We start from the raw sequence: 18,236 nt of genomic DNA, 5'->3' as shown, positions 1-18,236 counted from the left end.
TAACTTTTTGGTGCCTCTGTAAAATGAGTATAATAATAGTACGTACTTATAAGGTTATTATGAAGATTATCAGAGATAATACTCATTCATATAAAGTGCTTAGGGTAGTACCTGACACATATTAAGGGTTTAGGAAAATGTTAGCTTTTAACATTATGTGCTAGATTTATAGGTCCACAGAGAAGATATTTAATAAAGGCATATTATTTTCAAGGTGTGGGTACAAACATAAATAAAGATGCAAGCTACTCCTACCAATAAGATGATTATGGAGGAGTCACTACACTCCTCTTGGGGAATGTGAGCAGGTGATTATCACTTTCCTGGGCAGAGCTGATTGTGTGTGGGTGGAAGAGGACTCTGGAGATCTGAGTATCTATTCCACGTGCGACTTTGACCACAACATTTAGCCTCACTAGACCTTAGTGTTCTAGGTCTTTAATGATGAGTCAGGCAAGAACTCCCTAGAAGTTCTACACAGTCATTATGAACTAATCTCAGAGACCAAAAGGACAAGCCTTTCACCACTAATGTTTCAAACACAATGCAGAGACAACATAAAGAAATTTGAGCACGGAAGGGTCTATGTCCAAGCAGAAAGGGAAATAGAAAAGGATATGTCTCTGCCTTCTCCATCATTGCTTGATGTGGAATTTGTCATAAGACCAAGCATGTTAGACACGGTCAGAAAAAAAATTTTTGAAGAAAAAATGAAAAATGAGGAACTCAAGCATTTTGCAGTAAGAGAGAGTAAGTAATCTTAGGATATACATAGCCAATGTCTAGTTAATATTGAAAGAAATAATGTGAATAAGAAAATGAACACCAATATTAATTCTTTTCCACATACACTGAAACCTTAATAAGCACTTCAAATAAGCTAACTCATTCTATCTTCACATCATACTACCTTATGATGAAGGTACTATAATTTCCATTTGAAGATGAGGACTTTGATGTTTTGAAAGATTAAATTACTTGCCCAAGGTCAGCAATCTTGTAACAGCAGAGCTGAGATTAGATTCAACCTAAGCACTCATACATACTGAGAATGACTGCCTTTGAACATGAATTGACATAAAAGAATGCAATGGGACATCAACTGGGGATGATTTTGGAATGAAATACTATCATTTAAAAAGCAAGAATATAATTTTAGGTTACAGCACAGAACCATGTTAAAAGATGGCCTTCAAAATCTAAGTCTATAGTTTGAATCTGATTTTAGATTTTAAATTTTTTTTAAATTTTTCAGAATGTACTATAGACCTCTTTGACTTGTATTCCTTCACATAACTGAAGGTATGATCATTTTTTTTATAATTAAAGCTCAAAAAAAAAATAGAGAAAAATAAATCCAATCATTCCCAGGACACAGAGACAAAAGAATTGTCCAAGAAGTGAAGCAAAACTACATACATCTTTGAAGCACATAAAATCCACCTTCCTATACATGGTTTTGAATGGGTAGAGAAATTTGTCATTTAAAACCAGAACACTAGGCCTTTTCAACAAAGTTTTGCAGCAGTTTTGGGGTGGTAAGGGTGGGGGGTAAGTATTAATTATGTTGTTGGATCCTTTCCATTCTGCCAGGCAAGTAAGTTGTAGAACAGATTAAATGACTTTTATAAGCATCTATGACACTCAGGGTTAAAAAAATGTAATGTATCAGATTAGATTGGTAAAAGAACATGCAGTTGATGTTAAGCAATGTCATTTCTAACATACTCACACTTATTTCTCAACTCAGAAACCTCTTTTTTTCGGGAAAAAGACTTTTAAAGGGATGCTCTGTTTCAACTTCAAATCACCAAACCCAATTTCAATTAAGCCCTTCAAATCTGAAAAGGCTACTTTTATTCCTGAATTTGGGGAATATAAATGGTTCCATTCTGGATTAATCGGAACCTGTGATTGCTCTCAGCACACTACTATTATGGAATAGTCAGATTTTTGTTAAGCCTAAGAGGCAAATATGGAAACAGCTTCAGGTGGTTAAAAAAAAAAAAAAAAAAAGGAAAGATCATCTCAGTGGGAACAAAATCCCCATGAAAGTTGAAACAGATTCCTTTTCTTTCTAAGAAGGCTTACAAATAACCAACATGTTGACAATTTTATTAGGTAAGTTTCCCATTAAAGCTTAACAATATTAACTACTAATTCCCCTATCACCTCTGTAGGGTCACAAAGAAGTCCCAGTTTCTTATTGGGAAGATCGTGGAGTTCGCTGGGAAAATGGGATGAAAACGGACGCTTCCCCACAGTCTCATGTATGGAACTTCCAACCTCTAGAGCACTCTGTCGGTTCTCCAGCTGCCTGACACCACACTAGATTTTTAAAGTTGTGAGCCAAAATAAACATAGCATGTTGTAACATATTTATGGAAAATTGTAAAGCAAACCACAGCAATAAGTAGTCTAGCAGAAATATACATTTTCTAACAAGTTACCCAAAATCTGAAAATGGTGATAGGAAAATCAGCAGTATGGCCAGAAAAGGAAGAGAAAATCTTCCTTACTTACCTTTTATTATGAAAAGATGGAAGGAAGGAGAGATGAGGGAGGAAGAGAGGGCGAGGGTACAAGGTGGGAAAAGAGATGGGGGAGGACCTCTGGGAAAAAATACCTACAACTATTCAAAAGTGCTAATCCTTTTACATTTAAATGAAGTAAAATCAAAACTGAGTGGCTGTTTCATAAATTGAATCATAATTGTAATTTTATAAATCTTGACAAAATAAAAGTAACTTACACAGACCAAAAGAATGTTCCAGCTCTCACCCCTTGCTTGATGGCTGTAATCCATAGCTAATGAGGAAAATATAAGAGGCTTATAAAATATTCTGAGTTTTTGTCAAAGAAGAGAAAGGCTTTACAATATATTAGATCCGATATCTTACACTCCACTCACACCCCACCATAAATTTCACATTATTTGCAACCACTTCTTTTTTCACATCTGGAAGTCAGCATCATTATTTCCATAAATGTTATTCAATACATTCTCTGCAAAAGCTCTCAAAAGATCCACTATGATTCTAGTGACATTCTTTTAAAACTCTTATTTCACCTCAAAAGTTTCTCTCTCCGGTGCCTGTCTTTTCTGATCATTGTTTGTACATTTCACTTATGTGGCAGAAGTCTGCTCATCAAAGGACCCTGGGGTGGACCAGATGTTTCCTTGACTATTGAAAGTCTTACAGAGGAGAGCCCCAATTTGGCACCCAGATGTCAGAATCCTGGAACCTGGCTTTTCTTGTTTTACTTTAAACTAGATGAATGAGAAGGGAGGGGAGGGAAAAGACTAAGTTTTAATCCAGATTGTCCCTATATTGTTTACCTAGCCTTTTAGTAAATGGCGTTTCAGGGAAAAGTTTCTGGGATAAGTTAGGAGACCCAAGCATTTCATTAAGGATTTTTGAAGAATATACAGGAATTCAGAACCCAGACTCTGCAACCAGACGGGTGGACTTTTTAAAACCTTGCTTCTGTCACTTACCAGCCATGTGGTCTTCCAGCAAGTTACTTACCCACTCTGTGCTCAGCTTTCTTTACAATGTAGATAATACTATCTACCACATAGGATTACCCTAAGCTTTAATGAGTTAACACATTTAAAGTTCTTAAACCAGTGTTTTAGCATTTGGTAAACACTAGATCAAGTTCAGTCTTTCTTATTATGCAACAATGGAAATAAATATAATCCAGTTATTCTAGGAACATTAAAAACAGCTTAGGATGGCAAGGATCCCATTGAACAGAACTGTGGGAGCAGAGACCCCTCACTTTAGGGGAAGAATGGAGGCAAACAGGACGGAGAACTGTGGTTTGCTCAAAGCCAAAGCAAAATGACCTTGCACTGGTAGCCAGCCCTATGTTGTTTCACTGTCTTCAGCCTTCAACAGTATCCTGGGGCCCCAGGTAAAACCTTTATTTTTTTGCAGAAAAGCATACTTGAGACGTGTAGGGCATCCAGGAGCTTAGCTATGGTTTCTGAAGGACCTGGCATGCAAGGCCATGGAAAGTTCTGGAAGGATTCTAGACCCCAGGAAGCTTCCGAGGGCCCACAGCCTCTGAAACCACAGCTGGCACGTGCAAGAGCACAGAGTGTCTCCCAGATCCATGGAGTCCTGCTACTCCTCATCCTGGGAGAGGGGAGCCCTCACTGCAGCACATGGCTCCTGGTTGGCCGGCTCTGCTGGTTCCCTGGGATGTTCAGAGAGAGCAGGCTCTCAGATTGCTCTGAGCACCCTGAACTCTGTGCCAGAACATCCTACAGACAAACTCTGGCTTGCCCAGGGCTTCCCAGACCTCCCTGCGTTCAAAATGCATCCTGGCCTTTCATTCATTCTAATTCTGGTGTCACCACCAGCAAGAAAATGAGCTCAAACTAAGTCCTGGAGCCCTTGTGGGTGCCACAAACCGTGCCCATCGCCAGAGAGGCCAGCTTCCCATACTGAGTGATCTATTTTCACACTGATTTTAACTCCACAGACCCAAGCTTAGCATCTTCAGATCCAAACAACTTCCTAGACAATCTAAGGCCTTGTTATTTCCAAAGGAACTGTACTGGGTGATACACATTTCAGCATATATGAAATGCAACACCATCCTAGGGTTTTCTAGAGGAAAACTCTTCTGAACACAAGTCTGTCAAATGAGGACCCTACTGTTTCAAAAATCATATTGCAGAATGCATTCTGATATTGGCATCAACTGGCCGACAGGAAGCCCCATGAGTGACTGTTAGCTCAGTAGTCTTGGGGAAGAAGCAGGACCAGAAGTCTTTGCCGGGTTAGAGGGAGCACAGAAAGTCAGGATGACAAAGCGACTGTTAAAATCTGATGGCAAAAATCAGGAATAGTTGTGCTTCATACTTTTCTGTACTTCCCAAAATGCTTACAGTAACAATTGATATTTGTAATCAGGAAAAAAAAATTCAACCAAATTTAAAATTTCCTCAGAGATTGTTTTTTTTTTTTTTTTTAAAGGGGCGGGGGGAGGCACAGTTTAAAAAACACTAAGCAAGAAGAGACTGGGTTTGGGCTTCCTGCCTTTAATCTCAGGCCTCCTTCTAGTGCTCTACTTTCTCAGAGGCCTGGCTTCCAGCATCTGTGTCCCAGCTGCTACACTGTAGAAAGGGAACAAACGGGAATAACGTGGTGTTTTCTTGATGTGTTATCAGAACTAGAAAGATTTAGATGTGAATTCAACACTCGCTCAAATTGAGTAAAGGATCTAGCTGTGAGAGAAGTTTTGAAACACAAAATAAGCAGGGGGCAGGCATTTGACACAGATGTTTCAATGCCACTTGCAACACGTGCAACCCATGTAAGTGTCTGAGTTTGAATCCCAGCTCTGCTTCCGCTTCCAGATTGCTACTAATATGTACCCTAGATGGCAAGATAGCAGGTGATGGATTCCTGCCACACATGTGGGAGAACTGGATTGAGTTCTGGGCTCTTGGCTTCCACCTGGCCCAAACCTGGCTGTTGTGGGCATTTAAGGAGTGAATCAGTAGTAGGAAAATCAATCTCTCTCTCTGCTCTCTCTCTCCCTCTTCCTCTTTCTGCTCTCCCTCTCCTTCTACTTCTCCCTCTCTGTCCTCTCTTCTCCCTCTCCCCTCTCCTTTCTTCTCCTCTCCCTCTCCTTCACCCTCCCCTTCTTCTTCTCTCTGCCTTTCAAGTAACAGGAAAACAAGTAAAAATAAAATCAGAAAATAAGCAAACAATTTTTTAAAAAAATTATAAACAACTTATATTTCTAGCATTTCTTTGAAGGGAAGTTATTAATTCAAGTGTGTTCAACAACGCAGAGCTAGGATAAATAGAATTCTGCGACAGGTGACTTCAGCAATATATCCACGCTGAGGATCTGATCAAACTAAGGAAATGAGAGTTGCAGACACAGCAAACAGACTATGGACCAGTGCGGCTACTGTCCAGGTGCTTAGGGCCAGAAGGAAGAGAGTGATGAAGCTGTTGCCATGTGGCCATGGGGCTGCCCCAGCTTAGAAGAGCGGCCACTGTCCTTTGGGATAACTTAACCTAGAGGATGTACAGGCAAAAACACACCTCAGAGTGAACAGCTCAATCCAAAACTCTGCAGTGGACCACCTGAATGTTCCTGGCTCTAGATGAGGGCTTCAGAATAGAGAGAGAAATACAATGTGGTTCAAACTGTAAAAGAAAAAAAAGGTAGGGGGACCACTTAGCTTAGCCAGGGCTGGAACAGTTTGGGGAAGGCCTCCTGGGGACAGATTGCAGAGGAAAATTAAAAAATAAGTAAGGTGTCAGGAAAGCAGAGCCCATCCTGAATACATGAAGATACAGTACAAAGAGAAAGGCCACGTAGAAAAGAACAGAAAAAAGAAAAGGTAAAAGCTTTCTGAAAAGAAGGTAAGGCTTCCCCTACCAGGATAATAACAAGAGCTAAGCAATGACTTTCACTTTTCATCAAGCCTAGTCCTTTGAAAATTTATCCTATTTAATGCCATGCTTTCTCCTCTTCCTCGCACATGCCATCTTTCTTGCATTTTTACACTGTAAGTAACTCACTGAGATGATCTCTGTACCAACCCAGTACACCACCAGTAAGGAGTGGTACCATAATGCATGGCACTGGCAGAAAACTGTGCTGGGTCAAGTACCTGGAGAAGTGATAAGAACACACCTGCTCCTCTTTAAAATGCCTTAGCCCAGAAACCTGATCTCAGCAAACTTGAGTCACAATGGAGTGCTGGATGCTGGACTTAACTTCTCAAGCCTCTACACTTAGTCCCATAGGTAACCCATGTACTCTACACAGCACCAGGAACTACCCTGCTGAGGTATCTTTGCATGAAAAATTACAGGACTGGAGCAGCGAGAATTTTCAAAGACACAAACACTCCAAAGGAAATCTATTAACATAAGTGTGTGATATATAGGATCAGGTAGCAGATGACAACTTCTAATAGTGCATTCTGTAGATGAACAAACTGAATGCAGAATAGAATAGCCACTAAAGTGGCTTTATCAGAATTTTGGAAGGGGGGAGTTAAATTATAGAAATTGCTCTTGGAATCCTAACAAGATTCAACTTTTTATATGAGTACTGTAAAACACCTCATCCCAGCTACTAGATTTTAAGCCAGGCAAGAAGTGGCTTTTATTCACCATTTAACCTGGCACCTATATTATTTTGCAAAAATCTATTGCATGATTTAATCATCCAGTAAAAATAAGTTGTGTTTCATTTAATTACCAGCCTAACTTTTTAATAAATATTTTTTCAACTCTAGTTTTTCCAGTGATGACTTTAGGAAATGTACAAGCCTCTAAGAGAATTGCACAAATGCTAGAGGAATGTTTGTTATTCCTTTTCTTACAGAACTTATGGTTTCTTATACTCTTAGATCACCATTGCTTATAGCTGCTGTCCGTAATTATCAAATTTCAATAAAGCATTTTTTTTATTTATGGCTATGGTGCTTCTTAGAATTCCTATGATGGCATCCTGTTTAAGATGACAGAAGGAAACACAAATCCATTTCACCACAAATCCTGGTTCACACGAGAAGAGTCCTAAACTTGGTCAGAGATGTCAGCTTTGAGAGTTAGGGAGGAAACAGGCAAACAGTTAACACAGGGACCTCTCTTCATGGGCAAGTTCACAGCATTCCCTCAGCTCGGTTTCACAGAAGTTAATGAATATGTGGGCTCGTCTTCTGAGTCATGCGAACCCAGAGGAAAACTAATGTCAACACTTGGTGTAAGGTGATCTGGTTTGATAAAATTACTATTTATCTCTACATCCTCTGTCATTCTGCAGGCAAATTTGCCTCCATGATAAAATTAATAGAAAAGACCAACTAGCAACAAACTGGCTGAGCTCTCATTTCAACCATTTTATATACTCATAAAATATTCCCCTGTCATAAACCTTGTTTGTGAAATCCACCCCGTCAACACATTGCACTACGAGCACACCCTAGGTCATCATGGACTTTTGGGAGTGCAGCCTGAGTAAAGACAGCAGAATTAGAACATCTATTATTCAAGGACATTTCTGCAGACATTCAAGAAGTCTTCCAATGTTTATTTTTAAAAAAAAAATGAAAAGTCCATATTTATCCTTGCATACTGATTCACTTGTTATACGATACAAATGTTCTGATCACAAATGACATTTTCTTAAAGAGCAATACCTTAAGAAAAAATTCCTACTTAGAGTCCCTATTTTGCCCATAGATTGCAGTAACCATTTCCAGGTATAAGATTATACAAGCATGGTGGATACATGGGATTTGTGCCAATACTGGCCTCCTCTCATATATGGCATAAAGACCTTGCAGTCCTCTTCATAATCAGTTTCAGTCCTAATCAGAGTTGGCATGAAATGTACCCATCTTCCATCCTTTTTGACTGTGTGCACTGGGTGTTTCCTATGGTGATTCAGATCTTTCTGACCAGGAGCTTGTGCATTTCAGCCCAGCTCTGCACATTCAACAACTAAGCCTTTATGTTGTTGCCTTGCTCCTGTCTGACCAAAGCAAATTATCTATATGCACAGTCACAGGGAAACATAAGTAAAAAACCTCCTCCATCCCTTTTTATTGTCTGTCCATCCTTTGATCTGAAATGAATAGAGTGACTTTTTTCAAAGCATTAATTTGCTGTCTCAGTATCAAGGTGTGATTTTACTTATTATTATGTTTAAAATATATAATTTAGGCCGGCGCTGTGGCTTAACAGGCTAATCCTCCGCCTAGCGGCGCCGGCACACCGGGTTCTAGTCCCGGTTGGGGTGCCGGATTCTATCCCGGTTGCCCCTCTTCCAGGCCAGCTCTCTGCTATGGCCCGGGAGTGCAGTGGAGGATGGCCCAAGTGCTTGGGCCCTGCACCCGCATGGGAGACCAGGAGAAGCACCTGGCTCCTGGCTTCGGATCAGCGAGATGCACTGGCCGCAGCGGCCATTGGAGGGTGAACCAACGGCAAAAAGGAAGACCTTTCTCTCTCTCTCTCTATCCACTCTGCCTGTAAAAAAATAAATAAATAAAATAAAATATATAATTTAAATTTAAAATTTTTAATGGGTAAGTTTTTAAATGCATTAAAGAATTTATGAATTGACATTTTGAGGTTTGATTATTTTTACAGCCCTTGTATATACTCTTGAAGAACAGTGGGTTTTCCGTCTATTATTTGTTGAATTCTTTATTTAGTGGGGGGTTAAGTGTGTGATTATAAAATAAACTGAAAGTATGTCATTGCAAAAATTAAAAGAAAAAATAAAAAAGGAAGGATAAGAGAGGGTGGGGGATTGGGTGAGAGGGACAATGGGGTGGGAAGTATCATTATGCTATTAATCTGTATATATCAAATATATGGAATTTGTTCCCCCTTTATAAATTTAAATTTTTTTTGAATTTATGAATTTACTGTGGGTTTCACTGAAAATTTTTTCAGTAAGTTTTCCTGTTGCTGTACTTTACAGCATTGGGGCAAAAACATTGGGGAAGTCATAGTCATTCATTTCTCTTTTTCACTGTACCCCAAGTCTAGTAAATCAGTAGTGTCTATTTCTTCTTCAAAATGGTTCTGAAATTTACCCCTTGTCCCCATTTCCACCACAATCATTCTAGTGAAGACATTTAACAACTCACACTTTTATAATCATAACATCACACGCACAGACATCCATGCACCAGAACACATATACACATATATTATACATGTACATGTGTGTATACATGCATATGTACTTATGCAAATATGTGATGTATACACATATAAGCAGGTATGTATATACACTGCAGAGGACACTTCAAAATGTTCATGGAAAAATGGAATTAAAGGACAAGTTTATTTTGGAGCAAAAGATTTTTTGAAAACCATGTATAGTTTTTACATTTTTCACAAAACTTTTGAAGACCCCCTAGTATACATATTTGCTGTGCACACATTGTACGTATGTATGTGTGTGTGTGTATATATATATATATATATATATATAATAATATCAAAAGAATGAAACACTGCTAAGTAGAAGGAAATTGTCTCTTTTTCTCAGGTGGTGCATTTTGGCATAAATTGTTTCAAGGCACATACACACAAAAATGCAAAACTTACCGGTTGACCTCCCCACCATCTATGGTTAAACTTCTCTCGCCCTCGAAGATGGAAAGTGGCATCAAACACAGGATCGTACATTGAATTGCCTACAATTCCATGTGATTCTGGATACAGTCCCTATGTGCAAATGCAAAGTCACATTTTAAATAATAATGCAATAGTCTAAATATGTTGGTTCTATTATAAATTATATTACTTGAAGTGTTACAGCAATACTTAATTTCCAAAATGTGTGTATGTACGTGGGTGTATATATATATATATATATATATAGATATAGATATAAAACATGTGTATATATGGTATTTGTATATATATTTACATATGTATGTGTGTATATAAACATATATACACAGATATATAGATAAATAGATACTTTATTGTGTATCTCTCTGGCCAAACATGAAAAGTAACTATGGAACTAATTATAAGCCTTATAATAATCTTAACATTATTGTAAGAAACTTTACATTTGAATTTTCTAACTATTGTAATCTATTAAAAAGACAATAATTGTATTATAATAAATTAACCTTTAATTTGAAATGTACACATGTACATCCACAGAAACTTCTATTATCACATATACTTTTCCTTCTTTGTAAGTTCTATTTCTCCCCCCAAAAAGTAATAAAAACAATAATGGAATAATAAATAAAAGCAAAAAGTGAGGTAGAATTTGGACTACCCAAAAATTAAAACATAGCAGCCCTGAAGTCAACATTTTACATGTAAGTTCAGAAATTAAGAAATAGTCCTTTCAATATTTGAAAGAAATATAATGTAGCCAGCATACAGAGCTGCACCTGAAAAGCAGTTTCAGCTTTCTTTTCTTTTTTTTTTTTAAGGTTTCAATTTAAAATTTGCATCGCAGTTCAATCACCCACCAAATTACAAAAGGCAATTGCTATGAACTAAAGCAGATAGGATGGGAAGCAGAAAGATTTGCTTTGAAAACTAAGAACCATGCTTTAAAAGGCTTTCCTTGAAGTCATTCCAGGGTGAAATCAGCTGTTTGAATATGAATCATTTGCAAAAGTACTTACAGTGGCCAAAGTGTACAAGTTAGGGAAGGTTTTTGTTGGGTACACAGGCCTCATGTATGGAGAGTGTGTGCCACAGGATCCTGGGAATAGAATTTCAAATATTAGAACCAGAGAAGGAACAGGAATTTTCATGCAACAAAATCTGTTTTATAAACGGCCAAAGGCACATGTTGCCTTCACTTTTGTATCCCATATAATAAACCACGTGAAACAATGTGTCCTCCATACACCTTGGTGCCCATAGCAGAGCAGTTACTGTGGAGATCCTGGATTCCAGCGGAGGAAACAGAGGAGGAAAACTACTTACTTAGTTTCTCAATGTTTGGCATGACCTTGCTGCCTTTCTTCATGTAAGATGCCCGGAAACCATCCACAGAGAAGATGATTAATGGAGGGCGAACAAACCTTAAACAGGAACACATTAAGCCTTAGAAAGAACTGCATGGAATTTCCATCACATCTAGTCATTGTTGATAATTGGGACAAATAATTTCTGAGAAGAAACTCCAAGGGAGGACGCCTGCACAAGCCTGGGCTTCCAGTGATGTAACACTTGAAAGGAGGGAAGGCCAGAGTAAAAAGGCCAATGTCACCAAATGGCCCAGAGAAGGAGCTTCACCCCAGATTGGCCCTGGTGTACCTTCTCCTCTGCTGCAGGCGAGGTTCTATACACTGTTTGGAGGGGAAGCAGAGGGAAAGCTTATGTTTGCCTAGAATATGTATTCTCGCCTTTGCTACCTGGAAAACACCTATTCCTTCTTTAAACTCCAGCTGCAAGTTTGTCTTCTGTAATGTCAGCTGTTCATGCTTCCGAACGCCTTTCAGACGTAAATGCATGTCTCCTTCTCATTCACACATCCATCATTTCACTTTACAGTGATCATTCCATATACTTCTCTTCCTCATCGTTTCAAAACACCATTTGTAAACCATATAAAGCTTCAGTGCATACTGATCAAATATATCAATGAGAGAATCGTAAAATTAATGGAACTAGTGCTTCCTCCGGAAGACCTAAGCACTTCTCAGGAAATTCCTTTGGGGCAGACATTCGCTGCAGAGGTTAAATCACCACTTGGGATACCCACGCCCCATATCTTCAAGTCCCAGCTAGTCTTCTTCCTATCCAATTTCCTGCTAAAATCCACACTGGGAGCCAGCAGGTGATGGCTCGAGCACTTGTGCTTCTTCCCTCTACGTGGGAGACCTGGCCCAGTTCTGGCTGCAGCAGGCATTTCGGGAACGTCAGCAGATGAAGGATTCTTTCTCTCTCTCTCTCTCTCTCTCTCTTTTCCTGTCTTTAAAATAAAATGTTTTAAAAATCCTTTAATTATATAATAATTTCAAAATTAATTTAAATCATAGAAGATTTTTTTTTAAGTATATCAGTAAAGGAGTAGACTACCCATTTACCCAGGGAAAGATCTGATCAGATTGTCCTTTATTATAGTCTTTTGTTAAAAGATTTATTTTATTTATTTGAAAGGCAGAGTTACAGAGAGAAAGAAAAATAGACACACAGAGAGAGGTCTTCTATCTGCTGGTTCACTCCTCAAATGGCCACAAGAGCCAGCACTGGGCCAGGCTGAAGCCAGGAACCATGAGCTTCCTCTGGATCTCCCTCATGGGTGCAGGGGCCCAAGGACTTGGACCATCTTCTGCTGCTTTTCCAGGTGTACTAGCAGGGAGCTGGATTGGAAATGGAGCAGCTGGAACTCATGAGAGATGCTGGTGCTACAGGTGGAAGCTTAACCCACTATGCCACAGCACCAGCCCCTCCTTGATTATATTCTAACGATACAAATGTCCAATCAGACTTGAGAATATTAAGATATTATAAAATTATTCCTAATAGTTTGAAGCTAATAGAGCAGGTACAGAATTAGGCTTTTTTAAGTCTCATTGTAAATAAGACATATTTTAAATGAGTCACATATAAAGCACTCAGAATAATACCACATAAGGGCTTCCTGTTTGAATTACTGTTACCATTTAACAGAGTTTCTTTCATATAGACTACTTTTTCAGCAAAAATAACTGAACACATTTTAAATAGCCAGAACCTATTGCCATGCCATTCTGCAAACCCAAAGAAGTTCAAGTGACCCACAAAGGTTAAAAAGGAGCAAAAACTAAAGATAATATCTAAACACATTTTGTGTTCCAACCTGTGGTACATAAAACAAAAATACATTTAAAGGACAAATATATTACAAGACTATATTTGTTCAAAACATGTTTCCTGCTAAGCATTTTACGGGTTGATGAATTTTCAGCAGTTTCCTGGAAGGCATGATAAGTGCCTTGACGCTGGTCACAGTGGAACTGGGGGTGTCACCCAAGCTGACTGTCCTCCAGCCAGGCAGTACTTCAGTGGTTCCTCAAGTTTCTGCAGCATCTGGTAGGAGTTACCCTCTTGGATGATATGTTTTAGAAGTTCTTTAGTCCCCCACTTCCACCCCTCCCTACCAAAACAGAAGAAAAGCAAAAGCAGAACTTTAGGGAAAACCACCAAAAACAAGTCACTGCCAGAAATGTTTCCTTCTTCAGTGACATTAAGATGCATTTTGTAACATTTCCAGCTCTTGTGGAACATAGGTAATATTCAGAATCCAACATATATAGAAGTGATAGCAAGAAATTAGAAAAATAAGACTATCACTACTCTAAAATGTACTTTCTAGCTTTTAACAGGGAATTACTTATAAGGACTCATGAAGTTTGCCTACAGAAGAGGATTTTAATTTTACATTGCTTCCAGTATTTTACCCGTCTATATTCTGTAATGTATAAAGCATCATAAGATTCATAAAATACACTTACCCTGCAGGGCATTCTGGCGCCTTTATTTCCTCACAGTCATCATCTACCCAATGAGATTCTCCTTTGAAGAAAAATGGGTAAGTTTATTGTTGAGTCTAATTATCAATGGTATCCAGAGCCTCAGAGCAATGCAACTTCAGGACTTGTGTCCTATTTGATATGAGCGATTGTTTATGGGACATTATCTAAAAAGAAATGCTAGAATAAAGTCTGGTGCCTGGTTTGGTTTGTAAAGTATACCCATACATGGTGAGGAAGCTAAGCTCTAATAACCTCAAGTGGTATTTATTCCAGCTTTCTAAGTCTAAATGGTTTGTAGATTAAAAAAAAAAAAAAAAAAAACAGTGGCGTCAGTGAACAAACTTTCATGTTTGTATCCCTCCAGAAATAAACTCTTTGGTTATTAGATGGAAAATTCTTTTCTCTGCCACTGAAGATCTCCAAACCATGGAAAGCAAGACACAACCCCCCTTTAGAGCTTAGAAAATACAGAAATGATAGCTAGAAGGTTGCAACAGAGAGTATTTGCCAATGAATCTGTGTACAGCCCTTGAATTATATCTTCCATAAACTTTTTAAAGCAGCCTCACATGCCTTTGGGGTCTAAAGGAGTGACTGGTGTCCTGGATCCCCCTGGTTGGCAACCACTCCAACCCCCAGGTCCCTGCCAGTGCCTAAGCAAACAGTCCACACCCACTGGATACAAAAGTCGTGTCCTCGTGGCTCAAGGGTAGCCACCCAGGGCAGGCGTTTGGTGCAGTGGTTACGTCTCTGCTTGGGACACCCAAATCCTATGTCAGGGTGCCTGAATTTGAGTCCGGTTTTCTGCTATGCACACCTAGAAGGCAGCAGGTGATAGTTCAAGTACTTGGGTCCCTGTTACCCACTTAAGAGACTCAGATTGGTTTCCTGGCTCTTGGCTTCAGTTGGGCCTAGACCTGGCTGCGGTAGGCATTTGGGGACGAATCTGGCAGATGGAAGCCATCAAAGTGTAAAAAAAAAAAAGAGAGAGAGAGCAATATTTGGATTTAGTTTTTAGGGCCAGCAGTGGAGTGGGCCAAGGGGAGCAATCAGCTCTGGTGGCCTTACTTATCCCACCCTCTCTTTCTTAACCTGCTTTGTTTGCTGCAAAGCTTTCTCTCAATGAAGTCCAAAAACCAAATTCCTGTCTTGGGCTCTGCTTCTAGGAATCCCTACTGAAAACCAAAACGGGAAGTTTAGAAATCTCTTCATTATTACGGTTTTATTTCCTTGTTATTTCAGATGAATGAAATGCAGAGTAGCAAAACTAGGAAAGCAGCATGAGAAATTAACAAAGTCAACTCTTCTTCCTTCCAAGCCCATATCCAGGGAGCTGCATCACAACATCCAGGGTCCCTTGGAGCACGTCCAATTCTTGTTCTTTGAAATCTCAGGTCAATCCAAAGAAACGTGTACCTTTGCAAACCACTTGGTAATTGGTACAGCAGTCTCCCCGTGCCAGGCAGTCCTCGGAGCAGTGGCAGGCATTTTCTTCATTTCTTACTTCTCCACATCTGTCCTTAGTACACTCCCAGCCACGAGCTGAAATCACCACAATAAAATACTTTCACTGCTACACACAAGCCAAATGAAAGAGGCCACAACTGCTTACGGGGATTTCCAACAAAAAGAGCTCAAACCCCACGTGATTTAATCTGCTTATGAAACCCGAACTGGCCGGAGGCCTACACGATATTCGGAAAATTTACAGACAGGATAGATTTCTAATTTTTCAAATTAAAGAATGAAGTCAAAATGTAATTGGATTCTTCAGGAAAATGGAGTCCTATAAGGCTTGCAAAGTATCCCTACTCTTCACAAATTGTTCTAACAGACTCCATAAAATGTGTGGTGAGCAAGGGTTATGACAGCTATCAGTAACTCGACCCTTTCATTTTCAGAAGTTGCTTTACTTAACTTTAATCAGCTTGATTGAAGTATAAGTGATAATACAACTACGTGGTCTCTAGCTGCTGTGATGCACCTGGAGGGACAGTGCTAAACAGATGAAGAGTGCAAGGGGGCCTTCAAAGATTCATGGTTCCAATCACTGGCCAAAATGTGGCCCCACAGTGACAGATCCTAGTGCCTACTTTCAAGGAGGCAGGTGGATTGCTTATGGATTTCTGTCTCACTGTGCTTGAGTTGTGCTTGATTGCGAGTTCATGGCTCAACTCTTCCAAGAAGGTACATTCTGGAAAATAATCTTTTCATTTTAAAGATTGTGCTGTATTTTGTTTTGTTTTGTTTTACTTTTTATATGCTAGACACCAAGGCAGAAAAAATTACACATCTCCCATTTCACCACTGTTCCCCATATCAGACTACAAGGCTGTGAAATGAATATTTATTAAATCTAGCTGGAAATGACCATGGAAATAAATTGTGACTCTTGGCATTCAGTGATAACTTTCATGGTTAATTCATGTATTCATTAAATCTTTATCCTATGTTGTCCGTGTTGTTAAATGCTGGGGATGAACTGAGGAACAAATGAGATAAGCTCCCTACTTTCATGGAACTTACAACCCAGTTAGAAAAGACTGACTGTAAGCAAGTAACCAAGATAAATCAGCTACTGCCAAGTGTTGAGAAGAAAACAGCAGAAGGCAATGACAGAGAGCAATAGGGTGAGATGAGGAGTCTATAGAAGGCAGAATAGCAAGAAAGAATGCTCTGAGCTAAAAAACACATGGACACTGCAGGTCTGCGTCTTTTAAGATATGGCCTAAGTGGAAAGCCACACTTTTAGGAAGCAGTGTAGCTCAGTAGTATTCTTCTACCAAGCGGGACTTGGTTAGGTGCATACATGAATAAAGAAATATTACTTCTCACGCAAAAGTACTATTGTTACCCATTTTGGCAGGTCATTAGCTAGAAAACCATACAATACTGTTTAACTCTTTCTTTTGGAGAAATCTTTGCGTCTTGATCCCACTCTCTGAATTTTCAGTGTTCTCTGTTTCCATTTCCATCTCTTCCCAAGAAGAGCAAGTGCTTCAATCTTTTATTCAGGACCTGTTATTCCAAATAGTTGGCAGTTCTCTAAGGTTTCTAATAGAGATTATGCGTTACTTTCCCCTCCAATGCAGGGATAATGCTCTCCAACAATAGGCTCCTAATTACACATTAACACCCCTTTTCTTGTAAAAGAGAATCATTAGTAGCTACATACATTAGTTGAAGAACTATTAACTTTGTGCAAGAATGGAATAAAAAAGAAATTCAAGATTCAAAGTAAACTCCAAGCAAATTATGAGTCAGTCAGTTGAGAAATTTTCAAAGCAAATTGAATAAAAACAAAAAAATGTTAACCTTATTGGAAAATATCATAACTGACCATATTAGAAAAAAAGATTTTTTTAATTTTTTATTTTTTATAGAAAGTGAACACATTTCATGTATTTCATATACAAAGTCTTAAGACCATAATACTCCCTATTCTCTTTCCTCCTTCCTTTCTTACTTTTCTTTTAATTTTGTGATGACAAACTTCTGATTTACTTTATAATCACAAGCTTAATCCTCCACTAAATAAAGAACTCAACAAGCAGTAAATAGAAAGACCTCTGGCCTTCAGGAGTATAGACCAGGGCTATAAACAATAATCAAATCTCAACATGTCAGTTTCACTGGTATACATTACATTTATTGTTCTCTGTATATCAGTTACCACAAATCAGAGAAAACATCTGACATTTGTCTTCTGGGGACTGGTTTATTTAATATCCAATGCTGAAAGCAGAGTAGTGAAAGGCTCTTGTGCTTTTGGTAGAAATATAAGCTTTTGCAAGTATAATTTTGTAATATATATTTAAATTTTTAATACACATATATATTTTGACCCTGAAATTCAATTCCAAGGAATTTTTCATAAGAAAGTATATAAAAGTATGAATATGCATGAGAAGTATTCATTGATATAGCATATTATTCATATAGCAAATCTGGGGGAAATACAAGCATTCATTAATTCCTAAATGAATTAGGTTGCAGCTGTTCAAAGGCAACCTCGGTAGACATTCAAAGGGATGTTAAAGTTTATAGACCCAGATACTCTCTAACATGTTTGTACACGCACATACACACACATTCACACTTGCATAAGACACACACACAAGCACATTCACAAAGAGATCAGAGTTTATACTGAAACACTGTGCTTGTATCTAGAGAGTGCTTTTGAAACATTGTGAGACCTCAGAGACTTTCGGTTCTTCCTTCAACATCT

The 18,236-nt window shown here is 38.7% G+C and overlaps 1 protein-coding gene across 9 annotated transcripts in view; it reads right to left on the bottom strand.

Annotated features, from left to right (window-relative positions):
• The window catches only part of ENPP2 (ectonucleotide pyrophosphatase/phosphodiesterase 2), a 116,579-nt gene that overhangs the window by 50,806 nt on the left and 47,537 nt on the right, over positions 1-18,236 (bottom strand). For all 9 annotated transcript variants that reach the window (XM_062188062.1, XM_062188061.1, XM_062188065.1 and 6 more), the window contains exons 4-9: positions 15,422-15,547; positions 13,985-14,045; positions 11,469-11,566; positions 11,162-11,241; positions 10,113-10,232; positions 2,753-2,808 (exon numbers count right to left, since the gene is read on the bottom strand). In XM_062188062.1, the coding sequence (XP_062044046.1) occupies positions 2,753-2,808; positions 10,113-10,232; positions 11,162-11,241; positions 11,469-11,566; positions 13,985-14,045; positions 15,422-15,547 (541 nt within the window). The remainder of the gene's footprint in view (positions 1-2,752; positions 2,809-10,112; positions 10,233-11,161; positions 11,242-11,468; positions 11,567-13,984; positions 14,046-15,421; positions 15,548-18,236) is intronic.

Source organism: Lepus europaeus, chromosome 4 (genome assembly GCF_033115175.1).
Source record: "Lepus europaeus isolate LE1 chromosome 4, mLepTim1.pri, whole genome shotgun sequence".
Taxonomy (NCBI): Eukaryota; Metazoa; Chordata; class Mammalia; order Lagomorpha; family Leporidae; genus Lepus; species Lepus europaeus.
The sequence above is the reverse complement of the archived record's forward strand: the minus strand, read 5'-3'. Positions and strand labels throughout refer to the sequence as shown.